This window comes from Pristis pectinata, chromosome 12, assembly GCF_009764475.1.
Source record: "Pristis pectinata isolate sPriPec2 chromosome 12, sPriPec2.1.pri, whole genome shotgun sequence".
NCBI lineage: Eukaryota > Metazoa > Chordata > Chondrichthyes > Rhinopristiformes > Pristidae > Pristis > Pristis pectinata.
This window is the reverse complement of record NC_067416.1, coordinates 49884725-49903781: the sequence shown is the minus strand read 5'-3', so window position 1 is coordinate 49903781 and position 19057 is coordinate 49884725. Positions and strand designations below refer to the sequence as shown.

At 44.3% G+C, this 19057-nt stretch overlaps 1 protein-coding gene across 5 annotated transcripts; it reads right to left on the bottom strand.

Moving 5' to 3' along the window:
* Positions 1 to 906: 906 nt before the first annotated feature.
* Positions 907 to 18683, bottom strand: LOC127576542 (gastrula zinc finger protein XlCGF9.1-like). 5 transcript variants are annotated; one of them, XM_052027060.1, is made up of 2 exons: positions 16381 to 18683; positions 907 to 1609 (listed from the first exon to the last, which is right to left on the bottom strand). In XM_052027060.1, exon 1 carries the CDS (start codon positions 18665 to 18667, stop codon positions 16391 to 16393), a length of 2277 nt encoding a protein of 758 aa, XP_051883020.1. In that variant the 5' UTR covers positions 18668 to 18683; the 3' UTR covers positions 907 to 1609; positions 16381 to 16390. The 5 variants fall into 5 exon arrangements, with proteins under 5 accessions (XP_051883020.1, XP_051883018.1, XP_051883019.1 ...); XM_052027058.1 differs by lacking the exon at positions 907 to 1609 and adding an exon at positions 12777 to 15875; XM_052027059.1 differs by lacking the exon at positions 907 to 1609 and adding an exon at positions 12777 to 15864.
* Between the last annotated feature and the right edge of the window lie 374 nt (positions 18684 to 19057).

Genomic DNA, 19057 nt, shown 5'->3' with positions numbered 1-19057 from the left:
TCTGCGCCAATCAGGAGGAAGGGTAATTCCGGAGGACCGGTTGGACCTCCAGCCAATCGTGATCTGGGAAAGGGGTGGGAGTAAATCTGTGACGCGGCTCCGGGAGGTTGGGGTTCCCTGCCCAGAGCGCGTTGGGGGAGTGAGTGGGTGTGGAGCGCCCTGTGCAATATTCCCCAGGCAATATTTCAACCATTGCATCCGGAATGCCACGAAAATGTTCTGGTTCACCTTTAAACGCCCCTCTTTAGGTGTCTGAAAGGGACTGGAACTTGTGCTTCTATCATCTGTCAGTTTTAAATTTGATCTGTTTTTACTTGTTTGAACTGGGCGCAGGAATCGCGGCGTGGGGAATCCCAAAATGTAATGAATGCTTTGAAATGATTAGTAACAGAACTAGAGTGAGAGGTGGGATTCAGTTTACATTAGCAAGTTCTGAGCTGGAAGGCTCTGCCTGAAAGGGTAGCGGAAATAAATTTCATAAAATCTTCAAAAGTTCTTTGAATAAATTATTATTAGTAATAATAATAACTAGAAATGAGTACAATTTCAGGGTCCAGATACAAGACTGAGCAATTAGGTTAATTATTTTTTAACTTACAGCCCTTCTGCGACTTAATCCCCTCGTCCATCCACCCTCTCACAGACCTTTTCCCACTTTCCTTCCCTCTTGCTTATCTTTAATAATATTCATAGTCTGATGAAAGATCATTGACCTGAGATATCAACTTTGCTTCTCTTAACACGAAAACTATCTGAACTGCTGAGTATTTTCAGCATTTCCTCTATTTTAAATTCAGATTTCCAGCATCTGTAATTATTTTCTTTTGCATTGATTAGACAGCTGTTTGGAAGAGCCAACCTGGGAGCTTCCCGTCATTGAGTGGGTTTTGCTTCAAGGGACAGATCTGAGTTCAGACTCTGCCTGAAATTGAAGGGATGGGTTCTTCTTTTGCGATGAATGACAGATATTAAAATATTTGTGATTCCCTCTGTCTGTGCAATCAACGAGAATATTTGTGAATCAAATTGTTATCTTCCATTCCATGTGAAAGGGGCTGGAGGAAATTTTATTGTTAAACTGTGCCTATCCTGAAGAGTTCGGAGTATTTCTGAGAATTGGTATGGACCCTCGTGTCAGGTCTGTGAATTAAGAAGGGCACAGGCATTGTCGAATGTGAAATTAACAATAGGAGCAGAGATGGGAAAGAACATTCTTATTTTAAGAGAAAACTTGCATTTAAATGGGATTTTTATTGACCAGATCAACAAGTAGAGAACTGTCCAGATGCAAAATTTGGCCTAAGCCAGATGATGCAGGTTTTTACTTGTACCTGCCACAATTGAGCCCAACATATAGAGTTGGTTCCTATCAGACTCGAGTCAGGCAGCCAAAAGCTGGACCCAAATCACTTCACAACAGTGAGAGACGTTTGATGTGCAGTCGCCACCAGTGCAATGCAGGAAAGGCAGCAGCTGATTCACACACAGCAAGATCCCTGATGATTGGATAAACGTTTGTGTGATGACTGAGGACCAAATATTGACCAGAAGACTGGGGATAATTCTTCAGGTCATCTTCAAAATAGTGCCAATGCTCTTCTCTGTCCACCTGACAAAGCAAATAGGACCTCAGTTTAAATACACATCTGAAAGTCGTTCCCTCTGACTGTGCAGCCCTCCCTCAGTAATGCACTGGAGTGCCAGCCTACAGTTTTATTCAGCACAAAAATCCCTGGAGCTGGACAAAGCTGAACTGTCTGACTCAGAAGTGAGAGTGCCTCCGATGAAATGACAGCTGAACACAGAAACCATATTGCTCTGTTCTGAATTTCTATCCTGTACTTTGTGATGTAATTTGTCAAGTCCTTTGAATTAGAAGGTTTTACAGATGGGGATCTCAAACTGACCAACGCAGCAAGATCTGACTAAGAATTAGATTCATCAGCACCTGAATATGATCAGAGCTTGGACACAGACAGAGAAATGTTTTTTTCTGTTTCTTGGAAAAGCTTTCAAACTTCAGTGTGACTGGAAGACAGTGGGTCACAAACATCTGAGTTACAGAGCCAGGGTCAACACCTCAACATTCACTGTGGGGGGAGAAAATCAGGGTGTGTTCTGAATGTGTGTGAGGTTTTGATCAGTGAAGGCAAACCAGATACATTTCCTGGAACTCTCTTTGAAGAATATTTCCCTGATAAACTTGCAAAAATCAGTGCAAGTTGTTGCTGGTTCGAGACGATCTAATCCTGCCCAGGTGAAATCTTGAGCATAAAGCGGGGGAGGGGGGTGGTTTTGGGGAGAGACCTTCACCTTGGCTTTGGTCACGGATTTATCCTTCTGTTAAAAACACCATTGTTTTTGATCCAGTGAAACCATTTCATTGTACAGTCAGTGGAAACAGTTTTAAAAAAATCTGATGCTGTGATAACATATCAGTCAGTTCACACTGGAGAGAGGTTGTTCACTGCTGAATGGGGGAATGGATTCACTCAGACATTCTGCCTGCTGACAGACGAGCAAACAACTCTGAATTGGATTAAGTTGCAGACTTTGAAAGACAAAGTTCTTTTTCAGGGTGATGCACCACAAATAAAGAGCAAAAGAACCTCAACACAGCCTTTCCCTTAGTTCCTTTCTCCTTTATTCCATCACTAATTAATTAATTCTTCATTTCCTCTCAACCAAATTTAAACAAAGGATCCAACAACAATGAGAAGTCTCAACTGACAGCCACTGAATTAATGCTTTAATAAACATTCATGTGGATTCAAGGCAGGACCATGGATTTTCTTTCTAAATTAAGCTGCATAGGTTTAAGGAATTGGTAGAAGCAGTAGAGTAGAGATCAGAAAATAGTTTTCGCCCAGACAGTGGGAGGAGCCTGGACCTAACTGCCCAACAGGGAGGGAGAGGCAGAAATCTCTTCACATTTAAGAAGCTCTTGGATGTACACCCATGGACTGCACAATTGTGGACCTGGTGCTAGAAGGTGGGATTGGGTTGGATGGCTTGCTGTTGACCCACAAGAAAACAATGGGCCAAATGGCTGGCGATTCTGTCGTAAATTTTCAATGATTCTACAAAATAATACACATTATTTGGTGTATTCCAATTGAATGTGTACTAAAATGCCCAACTGATTTAAAACCTGACATAACCTTCAATTACAACTGTTGGATTAAGGCTTCAAGGCCCAATCTTTTCCTTTGAAAAGCAAATTCTTGTGATAATTTTCACAGTAGCACAACAGCTTTACTCAAAATAAAATTCAGAGATTGGGCCTGCAAGCTTAAAAAGGTTTATACACACTTCTGTACTTTTTTGCAAGATAGAAATATTGATTTTTAAAAACAGGCAATGCTGGAAACACTCAGCAGGACCGGCAAAGAAAGAGTTAATGGAGTTAATGTTTCAGGTTGAGAACATTTAATTAGAAGCATTAATGCTTGTTATGGACCTTGAACACCAAGAGTGTCAAATTTGATGTGACTATCCCAGGCCAGAAGGTTGAGAAATATTCCTGCAATTTAAATTGGTTTAAAAGCAAAAACATGACTCTATTAACCCGTCTATTAACCCTTCAGTGGCAGATAAATCTCTGTTCCAATCAGGGCAACATAAGGTTTCATCTTCCATAAGCTGGTCTGCAAACTTCACCTGATTCCCCTGTCCAGCACCTGTGCTGTCATGAAGCTTTTAAACATTTTTAAAATGTTTTATTTTCACATATTGACCTGAGGAACATCAGAGATAGAAGCCTCTCTTGCCCGCTCGGCTATTTAATAAGATCGTGGCTGATTGTTTACTGTCCGTTCATTCCCTTAATATCCTCAACTCTATCAATCTGTGTTCAATATACAGTGACCAAATCTCCACAGCTCTCTTGGCTACTGAATTCTGAAGACTCACTACCATCACTGTTGAAAAAGTTTCTTATCTCAGTCCTGAATGCCCAATTCCTTACCTTGAGACTGTGATCCCTAGCTCTGACTTCTCAGCCAGGGGAAACATCATCCTTGCATCTATCCTGTAAAGTCCTGTAAGAATATATGTAGTTTTCAAATGAGGTCAATTAACTTAGACTTTTACCACTAGACATTTACTTGACAAGCACATCCAACTAATTTATGGATTTGTTTCACGTTCAGCTCCAGTCAAATTGTGCAATCACTGCTAGAGAGAGGTTCCCAGTGGGTTGTCCCACTCTTCCACCCAGCACTTTAATCTGAGTTCAATCTCAGTGAAGCTCCTCACCTGTGTGGTAATTGAAACCTGCTGTTTGGCCTCTGGATCGGCTCAGTGACCCTTCTCCAATGCAGTTCTCTCACTTTCCCAGATCTCTGCTCCCTTTGTAACGTCTTAATATAAAAGTGGTGAACGTTAAATCTCTGGGATCATTCTACTGGCTACGATTCAATCCAATTGGAAATATATTTGTAATGTGGCTTTATTTCATATTTTAATATTGTTATTAATGCCCAACTTAAATTGTGATATTATGAAAATTATGAATCCCACAACATCAGTTCTCAAACGCAATGGACTGGATGGTCTGAAGCACACCAGTGTCATAGTCCTACAGCACAGAAACAGGCCCTTTGACACACCATGTCCATGCCAACTGTCAGGTAATTATCTGTACTGATTCCATTTTCCAGTATTTGACCCGAGATTACGTGCTCGTCTGCATATTTCCTAAGTGTGAGCCTCTGCCTCCACCTACCTCAGGCAGTGCGTTCCAGATTCCAGCCACCCTGTGGGTGAAAAACACTTCCTCAGATCCCCTCTACCTCTTACCCCTTACCTTAAACCTGCACCATCTGGCTTTAGACACCTCTGCCAAGGGGAAAAGCTTCATGATTTTGCATACCTCCATCAGGTCCCTTGCCAACCTCCTCCATTCCAAGGAAAACAAACCCCTCTATTCTCTCATTATAACTGAAATGTTCTATTCCATGCAACATTCTGGTGAATTTCCTCTGCATCTTCTCCACAGCCATCACATCTTTCCTACTGTGTGGCAATCGGATCTGCACACTGTGCTCCAGCTGTGGCCTCACCGATGTTCTATAAAGTTGCATCATTACCTCTCTGCTCTCATATTTTATGCACAAGTGTCCCATATGCCCCTTTGATCGTGTTATCTACTTGTGCTGCCACCTCAGGGATCTTTGTACGCAAAGGTCCTCCAGTTCTTCAATACTCTCCTCATATCTCCTACTTCCACATTGTAAATGTATCAAACAGTAAGAGTCCCAGCACAGGGATCCAATCACAAAAACAACCTTATGTTATCACCCTCTGCCTCCTATCACCAAGAAAATTTTAGATCCAGTTTGCTAACTTGCACCGAATCCCACAAACTCTATTCTTTTGAACCAGTCTCCCATGTGGGACCTTGTTAAAGTCTTAACAAAATCCATGTAGACCACATCAACTGCACTACCCCATCACTAATCTTTGTTACCTCTTCAAAAAATTCAATCAAATTGGTCAGACAGAATCCCTGACCAAAAAAGCTGTGCTGATTATCTCTGATCAAGCCCTGTCTTTCCAAGTGCAGATTAATCCTGTGTGTAACTTCCCCACCACTGACGGTGGACTCACTGGTCTGCAGTTACCTGGCTTATCACTGCTGACCTTCCTGAATAAAGGTACCAGATTTGCTGTCTTCCATTCATCTGGCACCTCATCTGAGGAAGCGAAGGTCTAAAATCTCTGTCAGAGCCCCAGCAGTCTCCTCCCTTGCCCCAAAGTGCTGGGAATTTATCCACCTTTAAGCTCACAAACACTTCCCCCTTTTTAATGGTAAATTGTTCTAGAATTTCACCGTCCACCTTCCTGAATTCTCCAGCTAAAATGTCTTCCTACTTTGTGAATGCTGATGAGAAATATTCATTTATGACTTCGCCTACATACTCTGGCTCTGGGCACACACTGCCCCTTTGGTTCCTGCTCTTTCCCTGGTTATTCTCTTAATAGACTTACTAAAATGTTTCGGTTCTAATTCTTTAACATTAAGGCAATCCCAGTTAATACTGGGGAAGTTAAAATCCCTTTTCCCTCATTACTGCAGTAATAGACCTTGATTAATATTGCAGTGCCACCTCCTTTACATGCACCCCACCACTCCCTGGTCTTGCCTGATAATCCTCTTTGCTGGAATATTGAGTTCCCATTTCTGCCTTTCAACCATGTTTCTGTGATAGTAGAAGTGGGTCATCAGTGTCCATGTTAGCGAAAAATGGGCTTTGTTAATCCCACTTCCCAGTTCTTCATCCAGAACTCTGCAGATTATCACTCTTTTAAGAGTTCTCCACCTACTTTTTAAATACACTGAGCATTTCTTCCTCCACCACCATCTCCAGTAGTGATTTCCAGATGCCCGTCCACTCTGTGGAACATTTTCTCCTCAACTCTCTAGTTGCATTAAATCGATGTCCCCTGTGCAGAGTGAAATAGACTTTCCCTCTTCATCCAGTGGAATCATTTATACAATTCAATTAAATCTCCCTTCAGTCGCCATTATTCCAAAGAAAACAACCTCTGCCTAGACATCAGTAATTCTCCAGCTATGGCTACATCCTCTGGTGCTATCACTTCTTCCCAGAGTTGTGGCCTAATATTTTATACAGCTTCAACATGACAGCCCCACTCCTGTCATTAGTCAAGGCATGGGCCACAAGTCTCTCACCTGGCTTCTTAACCATGTCGTCTACCTGTCCTGCTATCTTCAGGCATCTGTGCACTCCAAGATCCACCTGGTCCTCTACACTTCTCGGTATCCGAGCATTCATTGTGTATTCCCCAACGCAATACTCACACATCTCCAGATTTAATTCCATTTGCTACTTTTGTGCACACTTAACTAGCCCTACAGCCTAGAATGTTCTTCCTCATTGTCAACCACACTGCTAATTTTTGGTACCTTTAGCAAATACGTTGATTTTGGCTGCTACATTTAATCCAAATCATTTATAAATACGATGAAAATCAGGGGGCCTTTTACTGAGCTCTGCCTCACAGTCACTAAAACTTTGGCTTTCTCCCACTGAGCAATTTTTAACCAAAGCACCATTTTCCCATAGACCTCCTGGGTTTTAAATGCATAATCATGCTCCCAATAGCTCATTACCTTCACCATTGCCATGTTTTAACTTCCTACCTTTCTACTCCAGTAATATAAACCAAGAGGGCAGCACAGGGGGTGGAGCTGCTGCCTCACAGTTCCAGTGATCCAAGTTCAATACCGACCTCGGGTGCTGTCTGCACAGAGTTTGCACGTTCTCCGTGTGACTGCATGGATTTCCCTGGGTACTCCAGTTTCTTCCCACATCCCATAGACATGTAGATTAGTAGGTTAATTGGATGCTGTAAATTGCCCTAATATGGAGCTAATTGTTAGAATGGGGGGGGGGGGGGAAGTTGATGGGAATGTGAGGAGAATATAATGGGATTAGTGCAAATGGTGCTTGATGGTCAGTGTGTACTTCATGGGACAAAGCGCTTGTTTCTGTGCAGTGTGATTCTATGACTCTACCGTTTATTTTCCCAATTCCTTCCAGTACCAGAATGTTATATGTCTGCAGCCAGTGAATCAGCACAAGTTCCATCTATATGTTTACTAGTTTCTCACAGTTTAAAAAGTTTCCATATTTTTCTTGCCGCCAAAGTGAAGTCCGTACTTTCACATATTTTACTCCATCTGCCATCATCTCAGTCACTCACTTAACCCATCTATATTCCTCTGTACCCATCTCACTTTCTCATCTGGCTTTGTATCATCAAAAAACATAGCAATGTTACAGAATCATTTTCATCAAACCTATTAATGCAGATTGTGAACTAAGTGTCATTTGCCAAACTGGAACCATTGATTCCTACTGTTTTCTGTTTTTTAATCAATCCTCTATCCCTGCTGAACTACCCTCAATCTTATGATCCCTGGATTATTTGAATGAGCTTTCATCCATTGCATTATCAAATACCTTTTGTAAATCCAGATGCAGCACATCCATCCATTCTCTTTTATCTAAAATATAAACAGAAAATGCTGGAAATACTCAGCATGTCAGGCAGCCTGTGAAAGAAAATCTGATAACCTGAAACATTTATTCTGTTTCTCTTTCCACAGATGCTGCCAGATCTGCTCAGTGTATCCAGCATTTTCTGTTATTATTTCAGATTTTCACCTTGTGCAGTTGTTTGGTTTTCCAGTCCCTCCTATTTGCCTCACACAAAAAAAAATATGGAATGCTATCATAGAAACATTGTGCCATTTGGCCCAAATGTGTGTGTATCAATCAAAACACAGACACCCTGCCCAATCCCACCTCCCAGCACTTGGCCCATCTCCCTGCAGACTACGGCTCATCAGGTGGCTATTGAAGTCCTTTTGAAACGTGGTGAGGTTTGCCACTGCTTTCGTCTTTTCCGGCAGTGAGTTCCAACCCCTTTCCAGCCTCTCTGGAGTTTGATTCTGTCTCCTGACCAACAGTGCAGCCTATTGGCTCACAGAGAGACAGCAGCTATGCCAAGCCTCAGAAAAATGTACATTAAATAGACATAGGGACCCTGAGAGATGGAATAAGGTGGTTGAATAATGGCAGGGCAGATCAGTTTGAGCAGCTCACACTTGTGCTCTGCTTGGTCACATTTCTGATACCACTGAAGGTGTTAAACCAAGGCTGCTCGGGATCCAGCTCAAGGAGCTCTAAATTATCTGCTGCCAACCCTTTCCTCTTATGCATCAGTTTAAATGCCCTATTCTGTAGGGTTGGTAAATGTTCCTTTGGTGCATCCCGATCTCAGTGCCTCCCTTGCTAATGGAGTAAACACAAACATACAGGGTGCAGAGAGTGAGCTCCTCGTTCAATAGGGCAGGACTGGTATCTCTCCATCATAGGCCTTACTCATGCACACGGTGCCAGCTGGGCCTCAGGCAGGCTCGCTGCGGGCACACGGCTGAGCTGGAGGGACACCAACTGCAGCTGCTCTGTCCGTTCCCCAGCCCTGCAACATTTCCCCTTCTCCATGCTCATCCAGTCGTCTGCTGAAGTTCACGACTGAATCAGTTTCCACCACGCTCACACTCAGCGAGTTCCAGGTCAGAAGAATTTACCCGGTAAATAGCTCTGGATTCCTCCTGAAGCCAGGTGCCAGTGAGACAGAAATAGGAAGACTACACAGATTAATCAGTGTGTGAAAGACATGGTGGAGTGAAGGCTTCAGATTCTGGGGAGATCAGGACCAGTTCTGGGGCAGAAGGTGGATGGGGTACACCACGTCAGGACCGGTGTATAATTTTATTTATAGTATTAGGAATGGGTTATAAATTAGGTCACAAGCGGAGGGTCACATTCAGAAAGGTTGATGTACTCATTGCACAGTTATGAACGGATATAACCTAACAGTAGTGTCACGAACCAGCAACAAAAGAAACACACTGAGCATGATTCAGTGTTAAAAACTATTTTATTAATCACTACTTATGATAATACGTAAAATAAAAGTAAAAATGTTAGTATGTTAGAATTCAAAAATGTTAAACCTTGAACGTTAACCCCAAAACTAAACTCTTCGTGTGTGTGGGTGGCAAAGTCCCAAACTCCAAGTTCCGGAATGGTTCTTAAAGTTCAGTTCCGCAAGCCATAAGGTGAAACATGAGCAAGGGCTTCTTCAACAACCACCGTTGTCTGAAGATAAGACGTAGACGTAGAGAAACATAGAGAGAGTAAATATGAAATCCAAATGTTCCACGATGGAACCCAAACGACACTCCAGTGTTTACTCGGTAGTGACTTCCTCACCCCGAAAAGCATCTGAATCGTGGTCGTCCACACAAATACCTGTTTCCTTCTACAGGTCAGCAATGAGAGGTCATGGAATTATGGGTAGGATAGCAGAATGGGTGGAGCAGTGGCTGGTTGGCAGGAAGCAAAGGGTGGAAATAAAAGGATCTCGTTCTGGTTGGTTACCGGTTACTAGTGGTGTGCCGCAGGGGTCGGTGTTGGGGCCGCTCCTTTTTACCTTGTACATCAATGATTTGGATGATGGAATAAATGGTTGTGTGGCTAACTTTGCGGATGACACCAAGATAAGTGGAGGAGTAGGGAGCATAGAGGAAATAGAAAGGATGCAGAGGGACCTAGACAGTTTAGGAGAATGGGCAAGGAAATGGCAGATAAGATTCAATGTTGAGAAATGTGCAGTTGTACACTTTGGAAGCAGATATAAGTGGGTAGATTATTATCTAGAAGGAGAGAAGATTGAAAGTACGGTAGTACAAAGGGACTTGGGGGTACTCGTACAAGATACCTTAAAAGTTAACCACTAGGTTGGATCGGTGGTTAAGAAAGCGAATGCTATGTTGGCATTCATCTCGAGAGGTATAGTGTATAAAGGTAAGGAAGTGTTGATGAGGCTCTACGGGGCACTAGTGAGGCCTCATTTGGAATACTGTGCGCAGTTTTGGGCCCCACATCTTAGGAAGGATGTGCTGACGTTGGAGAGGGTTCAGAGGAGATTTACGAGAATGATTCCGGGAATGAAAGGGCTTACGTATGATGAGCGTTTGTTGGCTCTTGGACTGTACTCACTGGAGTACAGAAGGATGAGAGGGGACCTCGTAGCGACATTTAAAATGTTGACAGGTAAGGATAGAGTAGATGTGGCTAGGCTGTTTCCCTTGGTGGGCGAGTCCAGGACCAGAGGGCACAATCTTAGAATTAGAGGGTACTGTTTCAAGACAGAGATGAGGAGAAATTTCTTTACCCAGAGGGTGGTGAAATTGTGGAACTCCTTGCCACGCACAGCAGTGGAGGCCAGATCAGTGGGGGTGTTCAAGGAGGAGATAGACAGATATCTAAATAGTCAGGGTATCAAGGGATATGGGGATAAGGCTGGAAAATGGGATTAGAATAGTTTTTTTTCTTTTTTTCCCCACCCCATTTCTTTTTCCCTTTTCCTTGGAGCAGACTCGATGGGCCGAATGGCCTGCTTCTGCTCCCTTGTCTTGTGATCTTGTGAAAGTGAACTCCACCGGATTACTTCCAACTTCCATACATGGATTTCAGTGGCAGACACAGTTATTGTTTCTCATCCATCGATAGAGAAAACTAGCAGGCTGGTGTCTCTCTCCCTTCTCTCTCTCTTCTTCTTCTTCTTCTTCAACAACGTCATTACGTCCTTTATCTTCTGTTGACGTAAGCACGCCCCACACACACACACACACACTCTCTATCTTAAAGGGACTTCCACTGAGTCCGTAACAGTAGTAACTGGGCACCATGAAACAAGAGGGAACCATGCAAGGAAGGAAATAACAAGAATGCTGAGACTTGGGTTTTTAAGCTAAAGGTTTTATAAGAGGCTTCCAGCACAGCTCCACAGACAGCCTGTGCCCAGGGGAACCAAGGCTGGGCCAGGCTGCATTCCTCCAGGAAGTGAGGTGAGCATTCCATCCTAGCCGAAGTGCAGACAGGGGAGGGAGAGCCTGGTACCAATACATTCAGACAGATGGGGCAGTCCAGCTAAAACCATTCCTGAGGTACCAGCTTATCTGGGATAGGTCAGAGAGAATCACGTGCTCTTCTGATCTAGAACTCGCTACCTGTGAGCACGGCAGAAACTGATTCAGTCGTGAACTTCAGCAGACGACTGGATGAACACGGAGAAGGGGAAATGTTGCGGGGCTGGGACACGGACAGAGCAGCTGCACTTGGTGTCACTCCAGCTCAGCCATGTGCCCGCAGTGAGGGTGCCGCCTCTTGAGGCCCCGCTGGCACTGCATGTATTCAGTATTCATACATTAACATATATCACACAGGAAAGCAACAATGCTCACCAAAGACCTCCACCCACAAAGATCTGGGACACTCCGAGGGCAGACTTCCCCTTCACTGCCGTCTGCTCCTTAAGGCCACTGGAAGGCGATCTCTGTCAGAGTCACATTCCTTTACATTCCTCCCAATTCACTGTCACTTCTCCCAGAGTGATGTCCTTTGGGGTGACAGATGAAGGCTGTCAAATCGTGGGTCTATTCTGGTTCCAGCTTGATTTTTACTCAGCTGGAGCAGACAGTCTTCACTGCAGTCTCAGTGCAGCCGTCACTGTGACCCTGAGAGTCACTCACATGAGGTTGCATAGAAACATACAAATACGTGTTCATTCCCCTTTCGTATCTTTTATCCAGATCAAAAAAATCGATTCACTGGCAGTTACTGGGCCAATAGTCAAACTCCACTGCTCAGTTACAGGGGTAGCATGGACATAGTGCCCTTCTCTGCTCAAGGTTTGAGCTCAGTGTCATTTATCCCAGCTGTTCTGACCACTTATCAGGACAATTACAGACACACTACTCATAATGCTGCCATTCCCTGTCTCTGTAAATACATCACACAGCACATCCCCCACTTTACAACAGGCCCCCCAAACTCTGCTTTAGTTTTAGGCATAGCCAGCAATTCCCAGCTTGGTGTTTCCATGTCAGTGAATGTGGGAGCCTCCTCTGCTACTGTCCCCCAGCTTGTCGTTTCACAGTTCTATTAACCTTCACCATCAGGAGGCTCAAACCTCTATGCACCGTGAGCTAACATTTAAAATTTCACCTTCAGTAACCCGGTGTGCTAACTTCACCTGATCCCCCACCCAGCAGCTGGGCTGTCATAAAGCTGACTGAGCAGCCAGTCAGACTGAGGAATCCCCACAGGCAGAACACAAAGCAGCAGCATGGGTATTGTACAATGTTTAATTAAAACAGAGTGCTAAATAAAGATAGAAACATACATGATTAACACAAAACCTGAAATACCAAGTTTTTAAAAAAATACTTTTTCCATTTTTAAGTGATTACATTTTGAAGTATAGGTTGTGAAGATTTTACAAAACTCAGAAATAAAAGTAGACTTTTAGTGCTAATTTGCTAAGCAGTAGTTATGGCTCAGTGCATCGTTATAAACTCACTTAAACCTCATGCAACTGTGTCAGATTTCCGTTATTTTACAGTGGAATGAGTTCGTAAACACCTTCCACTCAGATCAGTTCCAGTGATTTTCCACGATCCCAGGGACACGGTGTCAAATGACAGAGCCTGTCGGGATGTTGAATCGCAGACAGCAACTTCAGCCCCACTAGTTACAGACTGCCAGCCTAATGTGAACCCGTGTATCCCATCTCTTTGCCTGCCGTCAGTTTATCCATGTATTACCCTCAATACCCCGAGTCCTTATTTATACAGTAACCTTTTACTGAAACAAAATGCCTTTTGGAAATCTAAGTACTCTCTTGGTAGTTGTTCAGAGTGGTAGGTTTTAACAAGTATCATAATGGAGGAAAGAGAAGCTAGGTGGGGTGGTGTTGGGGGAATGAGAGTTGGATTCTGATGTTGATCTGAGCTGCTGACAGGTTCACATTGTAACAGTGACTGCTGGTTGTTTTACTGAGATTCCTGCAGAAATATCCAGGCTTTTACTTCCAGTCCAGTAATTGTGCTGTACATCATATATTATTTCTAGTCTCTTGCTGTTTACTGTCCGTTTTATAATAACACAATAATCTAAAACAGCACACTGCATATTTATCTTTACCCATACAGTGGTGACAATGTGGAACCCGCAACCACAGGGTATGGTTGAGGCAAATGCGAGGAGGCTGGTGTGGACATAAACACCAGCAGGAACCAGATGGGCCGCATGGTGTATCCGTGTCTGGTACATTCACTGAATTCAGAGAGACTGGGGATGGAGACATCATGGGACGGATGGGGCTGGACCAGCCCTGTTACCTGGAATTACCACCTGCACTCCCTTCACCAACACCAACCTGGGCCGGATGTGGAGGGCCAAACTCACCAGACCAGGTAAGGGTGGCACATTTCCTTCCTAGAGGCTCATGAATGAACCTGATGGGTTTTTACAACAATCCAGCAGTTTCATGACTGTTACTATCGATATCAGCTTGATATTCTGTTCTGGTTGGCTGCTGGTTACTAGTGGTGTTCCGCAGGGGTCGGTGTTGGCGCAGCTTCTTCTTACACTCTGTATCGATGATTTAGATTATGGAATAAATGGTTTGGTGGCTAAGTTTGCAGATGACACCAAGATAGATGTTGCAGCAGGCAGTGTTGAAGAAACAGGAAGGTTGCAGAGAGACTTAGACAGTTTAGGAGAATGGGCAAAGAAATGGCAGATGAGATTCAATGTTGAGAAATGTGTGGTTGTACACTTTGGAAGAAAAAAATAAATGGGCAGATTATTATCTAGATGGGGAGAAAATTCAAAATTCGGAAGTGCAAAGGGACTTGGGGGGTCCTCATGCAGGATACCCTAAAGGTTAACCACCAGGTTGGATCAGCAGTAAGGAAAGCGAATGCTATGTTGGCATTCATTTCAAGAGGAATAATGTATAAAAGTAAGGATGTGTTGATGAGGCTGTATGGGGCACTGGTGAGACCTCATTTGGAATACTGTGTGCAGTTTTGGGCCCCTTCTCTTAGGAAGGATGTACTAATGTCGGAGAGGGTTCAGAGAAGATTTATGAGGATGATTCCCAGAATGAAAGGGCTTACATACGAGGAGCGTTTGTTGGCTCTTGGACAGTATTCATTGGAGTACAGAAGAATGAGAGGGGACCTCATAGAAACGTTTCAATTGTTGAAAGGACTGGACAGAGTAGTTGTGGCTAAGTTGTTTCCCTTGGTGGGTGAGTCCAGGACAAGAGGGCACAGTCTTAGAACAGAGATGAGGAGAACTTTCTTTAGTCAGAGGGTCGTGGATTTATAGAATTTGTTGCCACATACAGCTGTGGAGGCCCGATCATTCGGGGTGTTTAAGGAGGAGATTGATAGGTATCTGATTAGTCAAGGTATCAAGGGATATGGGGGAAAAGGCCAGGAATTAGGGCTAGATGGGAGAATAGTTTAGCTCATGAAGTGGCGGAGCAGACTCGATGGGCTGAATGGCCTGCTTCTGCTCCTTTGTCTTGTGATCTTGTGATATTCTAAATTCACCTAATTCTCCAGCTGCCGTGGTGGGATTTGCTGTCTCTGGGTCCCTTTCCTTTCATACCCACCAAATGGATGCAGAATATGAAACTTCAGGCCAGTTACAGAGGTTGGGAACATCAGCAGAAACAAACCTCAGTTCTGCCCAATAATCAGGGTTCAACCCTGAGAGTGATCAACAGCAGCAGTAACTGCAGAATCTAGGGTCTGCAGTCACCGTGAACTCACTGGTGTCTCAGCGGCTGCAGTGTTTAAATATTCACACATTTAATTGTGAATTCGCTGATGTCTCCACAGAATGACTGAATCCCCCTTCACATACTTGAAGCAGGTGAACAGCCCCTCCCTGGCATGAGCTTGCTGGTGTGTCACCAGATGGCATAAGTTTGAACCCTTCCCCACATTCAAACAGCTAAGCAGTCTCTCACCGTGCCGTTATCACTGGGTGCGACAGCCGAATCCATCCTTTCCCTCACATGGAAACAGACAAACAGCCTCTCTCCATTACGAATGACCAAGTGAATCTCTTCCCATATTCAGAAGAAATGAACAACTTCTCTCCAGTAAGAACTCACTGTTGCGTTATCGGGTCGGATGACTGAGTGAATCCTTCTCACTCCAAAAAAAACTGGTGAACAACCTCTCCCAGTGTGAACTTTCTGATGCGTCGCCAGATGGGATGACCAAGTGAAAATGGTGGCTGTACATCCCAATTTTATCCGGACAGTCCCTTATTTTAGCCATAATGTGGGTGTCCTTTTGTTTCTTAAGAAGTGGCAAACTCTCCCATATTTTCCGACTCCTGATATCAGTTGCATTTCACAACAAAGTGTAACTCGATTTGGCAAATGACTGCGTTCCTGAAAGAAAACTTCCGATAAAGATGGGTAAGTAGGAATTCTGCAAAGCCGCGTCAAAATAAAATCCTGTTGCGCTCGTAATATAGTCAGTCAATTTCATGACACGCAGCAACGACAGTGGCTGCACTGAGGAACCCTGCACAGACTACGCTAGGCACAGGCGTTACAAACCTCATCAACAGTGCAGACATAGTGCAAAAGTGTGCCTATTCTTGAAATGAGGAACTGGAAAAGGAATTCAAGTACTGGAAGCAAGTCAGTTGTGAAAAACTAGTGTAATTTGTTGATGTCTTAAGATAGGGTAACTGTTTTAGCAATATGGGACACTGACTTTTGGACACTGAAAGGAGTACCCCGACTGAGCACCCTCCGTGTCTCCATGAGGTGAAGTTGGTGAAAAATACAGCAATGAAATACAAACCTTCTGTCCATCATCAGAACACTACAAAGGAAAAACTGCTGACTATTCCAACATATTATCACATTAGTAAGAAAGCTAAATGTGGCAATACTTACAATTAAGCAGCTACTGCTCTTTGGAAGAGCTGGCCCTCTCTTCTTTACAGTGCAATGATTCCTCTGGGTTGTAGTTTTCTTTTGAAGCAATCCTTTGTAAGGTCCGTTTGTCTTTCAACAGTTTATCATAGAAGGCTGAGCAATCAAGGTCAAAATTTACCTGCATAAACAAAATAGCCTTCATTGTAGAAACACTGAAATGTGACTTCTCAGGTGCCCAGACTGTGCTCATTGCCGAAAAGAGTCTTTCAACGGGGGCTGTGCTGCCTGGTAGACACAATATGAACTCAATTGCTTTTGCCAGATGTGAGTATTCAATCCCATTCCTGCCCATCTCCTGGAAAACATGGCACCATCTTTCAGAGACTGGTACTTGTTGTGCATTCCAACTGGGCATGTGTCGGGAGATTATTTGTTTTGAATTTCCCCATTCATCAAAAAGACGTTTCTTGTCTATTAAACTTAGAATGGCAATGCTTGTTTGGCAAGTGGCCAGGCTGCTTTGAATGTCATCCCACTGCGGCATGTTCCTCAACAAGGCCCACTCAAGCAGTTCTGTGCACTCAAAGGCTGGTTTCCACTGATCCAGGTAACTTAGTGCCGTTGAGAAAAAATTCTCCACTGCATTATAGAATTTCCCTTCAGTAATTTCCCCATCCTCAACCAAACACTGCAAGAGTATCTTTGTGTCAGATGTAACAGACTTTTCTCTGAGCCTCTCTGCTAAGCTTTCTCGTAGGGCACGGATTTGCAGTGCAACTTCGGTAACGGAGGATTCATTTTTCTCAATAACCTCTACTGCCTTCTGAAAGACTGCTATTTGTTTACTAGCAAAAGCAAGCCACAGTTTGGTGCAAGGATCATTAAACATGTACTTTAACAGTGTTGGGCACTTCTCTTGCGATAGAAAATATATCTTCAGTCCCTCAAAAATCAACAGAATCCTGTCTAGTGCTGGTCCAAGAGAAAGGAACCGTGCACTGCCTTGCTCTAGCAACTTAGAATACTCCAGGCTCACAAATCGACAGAAGTCTTTCAGTTCTTCTATACGAACAGTATAAACGTGAAAGTATTTATAAACTTTCACAGCAAAGCACTCCACGTCAAGTGGAAGACAGTCAGCTGCTGTTTGCAGACAGTTATGCACAATGTGAGTGCCACAGCCAATACTGAACATCTCTCTCCCAAGTTTGACCTGCAATTTTCGCCACACATTGTTTCTCCCAGCTCGTTTAGCACCACCAAAATTCGTATTGATATTGTCTGCACAAAGTCCAACCAGCTTTTCACTGAGGTGATTTTTCTTGATCAGTTGAAGAAGAAATTCACATTGCCAGTCAGATGTTTCAGCTGGTCGCGTAGTAAACTCTATGATTTTTGTTTTCACCCCAGTCATTGGAAGAAAATAACGCACCAGAACAGGGAACAGCTTGTAGTCTTCTTTGTTTGACGTATCCAAGCTAAGAGAAATAAACGAACATTGCTTTAAATCACCCAGTACTTCTTCAGTTGACAAGGGCGCCAATACATTGCAAATAATTGCCTCGGATTTTGTCCAAGCAGATGAGAACTCTGGTTGGTAAAGTTTTTTAATCAACTGTGATGTACAATCACCAAATCCGAAACCATGTCCGTGGCGCACAGAATGATAAGCAAACAGTCCCTCACTTGCGTGAATGTAATCATCTTCTGTATTCTCCTCTACAAATAAAGGTGAAACACTTGGAGTTGCACACTTACTTTGTTCCGCTTCCTTGTATTCTTCTATCAAAAGTTGCTGAGTAACATCAATTTGGTTAACCTGTGAGATTGAAAAATGTTCCCCAGTGAATCCATTCCCACACTGAGCACAGGTTAATGGCCTCTCTCCTGAGCGAACTTGCTGGTGGATCAATGGGTGGGATGACTGAGTGAATCCTTTTCCACACTCGGAGCAGATGAACAGACTCTCCCCGTTGTGAACTCGTTGGTGTCGTACCAGGTTGGAAGACTGAATGAATCCCTTCCCACATGTGGGACAGGTAAATGGACTCTCGCCATTGTGAACTCGCTGGTGCCTAACCAGGTGGGATGACTGAATGAATCCCTTCCCACACTCGGGGCAGGTGAACGGCCTCTCTCCAGTGTGAACTCGCTGATGTTTCAGCAAGTCGGATGAGCGAGTGAATCCCTTCCCGCACTCGGAGCAGGTGTACGGCCGCTCACCGGTGTGAATTCGTTGGTGTTTTACCAGATCGCTGGGTCTCTTGAAGTGTTTCCCGCAGTCAGAACACTGAAGTGGGTTCATTGCTGTGGAGAAAAGTGTTTTGATCAGGAGGGTAAATCAGTGAACTCCTTCCTCGTCACGCAGCGGGTGTAGGTCCCTCCTGAAGGAGACTCCGGGAACCCGGCGGCGGCTTCAATCAACACCGAGGCTGGACCAGGGCCCGGGCCCGAGGAGCAGCCCCAGGCGGCGGGAGAATCGTTGCGAGCTCCGGAGACACCGCATGCCGCCACACTGGGACAGCCCCAGCGGGTCCCGTGTCCCCGGCCGCCCCGCACCCACCGCCGGCGCTCCCGGACCCCGGGGATCCTCCTGCTTCTCACCGGAGGCCCCGCCGCCAGCTCAGCCCAGGAAGCGCAGCGGGGCCCGCCACGGCGCATGCGCGCTGCCTAGCCGCTGGCAAGTAGAGAGGTT